At 48.5% G+C, this 5,166-nt stretch overlaps 1 protein-coding gene across 1 annotated transcript in view; it reads left to right on the top strand.

Annotated features, from left to right (window-relative positions):
• The window catches only part of TRAF3IP1 (TNF receptor-associated factor 3 interacting protein 1), a 50,303-nt gene extending 47,590 nt beyond the window's left edge, over nt 1-2,713 (top strand). The window contains exon 15 of the mRNA XM_010001512.1: nt 2,548-2,713. Coding sequence (XP_009999814.1) covers nt 2,548-2,713 — 166 coding nt within the window. The remainder of the gene's footprint in view (nt 1-2,547) is intronic.
• Nucleotides 2,714-5,166: the final 2,453 nt, after the last annotated feature.

Genomic DNA, 5,166 nt, shown 5'->3' with positions numbered 1-5,166 from the left:
TTCCTCCATGGATGCAGGGGCACAGCTGCCATCTCCCCATGGGCTGCAGGGAAACTTCTGCTTGGGCACCTTCCTCCCCTCCTTCCTCACCAACCACCAGCACTGCTCTCCTTCCCCAGCACAGCTCTTGTCCCCCAGGTCCTTCTCTGCTCAGCTCTTACATCAGTCCTTCCATATGTCAGTGGCAGAGGTTCATCCATTGTCCCTCTAATGACTCCTTGGCTGGTTTGGAGCAGGAGGAGCTTCTCAGCTTCTTACCAGAGCCACCCCTGGGGCCCTTCTCCCACTACCAAAAACCCATCAAACCAGAACAGCAGATTTGCCAACAGCCTTTTTGGTTTTGTTTTGTTTTGTTTGGTTTGAAGTTGTCTCTTTATATTTTTTTTTTTGCAGTCTGAATTGGTTTTTGAAGGGTTAAGTTCCATTTGCAGCTCAATTTCACTTGAGGTGGTGGCAGCAGAGATGCAAATGCTGCTGTGAGAAGGACATTTGTTTCCTTCTTGTTTCAAACACGTGGAGGGAAGAGCTCAGTAAACCAACTAGATTTTGAATGGGGACTAGAGGGGATTCCTAAATCACAACCTGTCTCTTTGTGCCACTGAATTCCAGGTGTTCTGCAGTGGTGTTAATAACTGGTGTTGTTACCTGTGCAAGGTTAAAAAGCATTGGAAAGCCAAGAAAGTGATGCTCATAACACAAAGAAGGTGGTTTCTTTGGCTTTATTTGTCTCACCAATATATTTTTATGCTACTTGGAAAGAAAAATGTCCCTTCCAGATTGTTTCCTCTGGGCTAGATCTGGATCTTCTTGGACTCAAAGTCAGCCTGGAGAGATTTGCTGTTCCTTGAATCAAGTGGGTGGTGGCAAATAGGGCTGGGTTTCTTAGCTAAGTCCTTTCCTGGTAGGCAACAAGGTGTTAAATGTTGGAAATTCACAGCTGCCTGACTTAGCCTGCTGGTTGGGCTGGGAATTAAGGCTTTGGTTCCCATTTAAGGTATAAGGATGTTAATTCCTTGCACTTAACATAGCACCTGCCAGCCCAAAACCTTGACAGGCTTTAAGAACTGTGCTTTGCCTCAGAACACACCCTGCAAGGAGAAAGGAAATGGGGTTTAGCTTCATTTTATGGTTGGAGAAACTGAGGCACTGAGTGACTCTCCTTGGTACCACACCCAGTGACAGGGAGGAAGTCCCAGGCCTTGCTCCAGACCTGTCCTTACTCCCTGAATGCACTTTAGCCTTGCCAAACAAGTCATTTGTACTTCCCAAGGTTTCCTTTGAGATCCTCATCAGCTCAGTGTACTGCTGAGGCATGTCCACCCCTTCATTCCAGGGTATCAGTGGGGAAGACAGTGCTTCCCATTTGGAATGGGATTTGGATGCATGTCTTTGTTTTCTTCTGTGGAAGACCAACTGAAGGATCCCACTGGGTGCTATGTCTGGTGATGCTGTTTGTAATTTCTGCTAATGTGGTAGAAAGGAGAGGAAAGTGAAATGATTTGTGAACTTCAGGTCCATCTGTGTACTTGTGGTTTATTGGCATAGGATTTATAGATTAAATACTAGAACTGTTTATTGACTAGAGCAGAGATTGTCCCTCTGTGCTGGGCACTGGGGAGGGGACACCTCAAATCCTGGGGTCAGGGCTGGGCCCCTCAGCACAAGAAGGACATGGAGGGGCTGGAGCGTGTCCAGGGAAGGGCAAAGGAGCTGGGGAAGGGGCTGGAGCAGAAGGAGAAGGGTCTGGAGAGCTTGTGAGGAGCAGCTGAGGGAGCTGGGGGTGTCCAGCCTGGAGACAAGGAGGTGAGGGGAGACCTGCTGGCTCTGCAGCTGCTGAGAGGAGGTTGGAGCCAGGGAGGTCGGGCTCTGCTCCCCAGGAACAAGGGATGGGACAAGAGGAAATGGCCTCAAGTTGTGCCAGGGGAGGTTTAGATTGGAAATTAGGAACAATTTCTTCCTGGCAAGGGTTGTCAGGCCCTGGCCCAGGCTGTCCAGGGTGGAGTCCCCATCCCTGGAGGGGTTTCCAAGCCCTGGAGATGTGGTGCTGAGGGACATGGGGCAGGGGTGGCCTTGGCAGGGCTGGGTGAATGGTTGGACTGGATGATCTGAGAGGGCTTTTCCAACCAAAAGGATTCCCTGGATTTGCCACAGCTTCTCTGGTTCTTGCCAGGTCCCATCCTGGGCCAGGAGGTTGCAGCTTCTGGCTGGGCAGAATTAACTCAGTGCTGGTTGTGTGCATGGAGTTGGGGGGAGCAACTGCAAAGCTGGTTTGAGCAGGTTTTAAGAGGAAAAAAAAATAATCAGGTTAGCTAAGAAATGACTGTTTTCCTGTTGAATTGTGAGTGATTTCTCTGGACCAATATTCTCCTCCTGTCCCTGTTGTTTGCTTTCTGCCTCTTACTCCAAGCCTTCCTTCAAGAAGGATGGACACAGCTTGAAATCCTTGGTGACCTTTCAGATGTTGACTTGTACTTCCTTGCAGGCTCAAGTCACCTGAAGCAGCACGAGGTGGTCCAGCAACATCATGTTCTTTGTGTCTCTTTCCAGCATCACAGACAGTGCTGTAGAACCATTAAAAGCTGAACTGGCTGAACTGGAACAGCTGATTAAAGACCAGCAAGACAAGAACTGTGCTGTAAAAGCCAATACTTTAAAGAATGAAGAGAAAATCCGGAGGATGATCCTGAACAGAAACATGTCTTCAAGGAGGTGAAGAAGAAGAGGGGGGTGGGGGGTGGGTAAAAAAGCCTTGGGACTGACTGAATTTTCTACCAAAGGAGAAGAAAATAGCAGAGAGAACTTCAAATATGCCTTGTTTAGGGGCCAGAATTGTAAAAATGCTCTAAAATCCCTTTATTGTGTTGATCTTTAGATGTTGATACTATGAGGGTTAAAATGATATTCATTTGGATGCTCAAGTTGCAGAGTTATTAAACTTATTGTTTGTTTAGATGTGAAGTGTTGTTATTCACTGGTCTTCACAGCCCTCCTTCCCTCCCTGCCATCTTGAGCAGGGTTTTTGAGACACTTCTCCCTGCAGCTCCTCCTTCTTCTCCTCATTTCCACCAAGGAACACACCCTGTCGTGAAAAGTGACTATGAGCTTCTTTTGCCCCCTTCAAAAAACAGATTCCAAACAGGTTGGCAGGTTCCTGAATCCTGGTTAATGGGGAACATTATCTCCCAAACCAGGCCAGGAGATCAAGAGGTAAAGCCTTGTGTGACTTTTGCAGCTCCTTGTGCCATTTCAGAGCCATCAGGAATCTTCCTGAGACCAACAGAAAATGCAACACAAGCCTCAATGTGGAAGGGAGCAGAAGTAGTTTTATCTGCACGGGGTGTTAATTCCATTTTTATTGCATCTGTTCATTTGGAAAGGATTAATTTAAGTACCTGCTTCCTCCCAAATGCACGTTCCTGTAACTTTTGGGGATGTGAAGAATTCCCCTGATTTTTGTTAGTTAACTGCAGATGTCTGGACTGGTTTCCTAATGACCTCTGGAGTGTGCTGCACCTCAGACTCCAGCTTCACTTACTCCTAAACCTGCAAAGCATATTAGTGTAGACACAACTGTCAGACACTGCACTGAGCACAGAAGCCTTTAGCCCCTGCAAAGCTCTTGTCTCCAGATTTTTCTCATCTGCAAGCACATCTCCTCCCATGTTGGCCAGGTTGGATGGGGCTTGGAGCAACCTGGGCTGGTGGGAGGTGTCCCTGCCCATGCAGGGAGTTTTAAGTGGCCTTTAAAGGTCTCACTTCCAACCCAAACCAGTCTGGGATTCTGTGATTCTAGAAGATGCTCATGGTTTAAGCACTGGACTTGGCAAAGCTGGGTAAGTGGTTGGTAGAGTTAGGTTATGGTTGGACTCAGTGATCTTAAAGGTCTTTTCCAACCAGAATGTGGAGAGCTGGACCCTGTTTCAGCTGGATTTGCACTCTCTCAGAGTCTGAAGGCAAGTGTGGAGGTGAGTGACCTGCTGTGTGTCCTGGACTCAAGACTTGTTAGCCTTGGGGTGATCTTCATCCATCAGAGCACCTCAGGCATGTCCCTCAGCTCCCTGGCCAGCTTCCTCTTCCAAAATGCTTCCTGCCACCTTGGGTGAGAAAATACCAAGCAACAACATTTCCACTTTTCCAGGGAGAAATTTAATTAGAGGGAATTAAAAGGTATGGTTTATAGTTTCATTCAATGTGATGAAAAAAGGGATTAGGTCCCTCCTTCTACCCAAACCCTGACCTGAGAAGGTGGCAGCCTGGCCTCCAACTGCATCTGGCAGCCACAGCAGGGAAACCCTTTCCAAGGAGAAAAGGGAGAGAAATTCCACCCCAGATTTATGACTTGTGAGGCAGAGGTTTGCCTGGGTGAGCCTGGTTTTATGTCCCACAGCTACAACTTTTGTTGCTTGCCCAGGAATGGGTTGAAAACTGATTTGTTTGGATGATTTTTTTGCTGCATTTGCAGGTCACTTGTGTGCTCAGGTGCTCTTTGGGGCCACTGAAGCTCTGGGTGGTGTGTTGGTGGCAAAGTGTGTGCTGAGATGTGAGGGGGAGCTTGTGCTTGTCCCTACAAGGTGGGGTTTTCCCCCCATTTCTGGCCTATTTTTGTGATAGTCATTAGGAGCATCAGGCTTCCAATGGGAAGGGGTCACTGGCATTGTAAGGGGCCAGGTTTTGGTGCACAGGAGAAATGTTCTGCCTGGTGGGCCCAGCTCCAACCCTTCTCTGTTGTAAACTTCCCAAAGTGCTCAGGGGGAACAGGCCAGATGTGGCCTCATGGTGCAGCCTGGAGCAAAGGAGCTTCCCACCCCCTCCTAGGCTGGCAGCTTTCCATCCCTGTCCATGGAAGTGGCAAGAAAGGGTTGGGTTTGTCCAACTCCCTGGAACCTCAAGGCTCCACAGGATACTTGTCTTTCGGAGCCAAGATGGGAGGGGGAGAGACCAGCCTCTCTCACACCTCAATCCTGTTCTGCTGTGCTGTAGTTTCTATCTGCTGGTGGCAGCAACCAGAAGCTGGGTGGGAAGGAGTGTTAAAATGTGTGTTATTTTGTTCAAATGTCACTTTCTCAAGTATCATGTGCTGGGTTTGCATGGGGCTTTGTGGGCTTTCAACACCTGGAGAGCAACTCCCAGCCTGGGACCACCCCAAGCTGCTCCCTGTGCCCTGGT

The sequence above is a fragment of the Chaetura pelagica genome, unplaced genomic scaffold, assembly GCF_000747805.2.
Source record: "Chaetura pelagica isolate M959 unplaced genomic scaffold, ChaPel_1.0 scaffold767, whole genome shotgun sequence".
Lineage (NCBI taxonomy): Eukaryota > Metazoa > Chordata > Aves > Apodiformes > Apodidae > Chaetura > Chaetura pelagica.
Note: the sequence above shows the minus strand (reverse complement) of the source record. Positions and strands in the feature narration are given on the sequence as shown.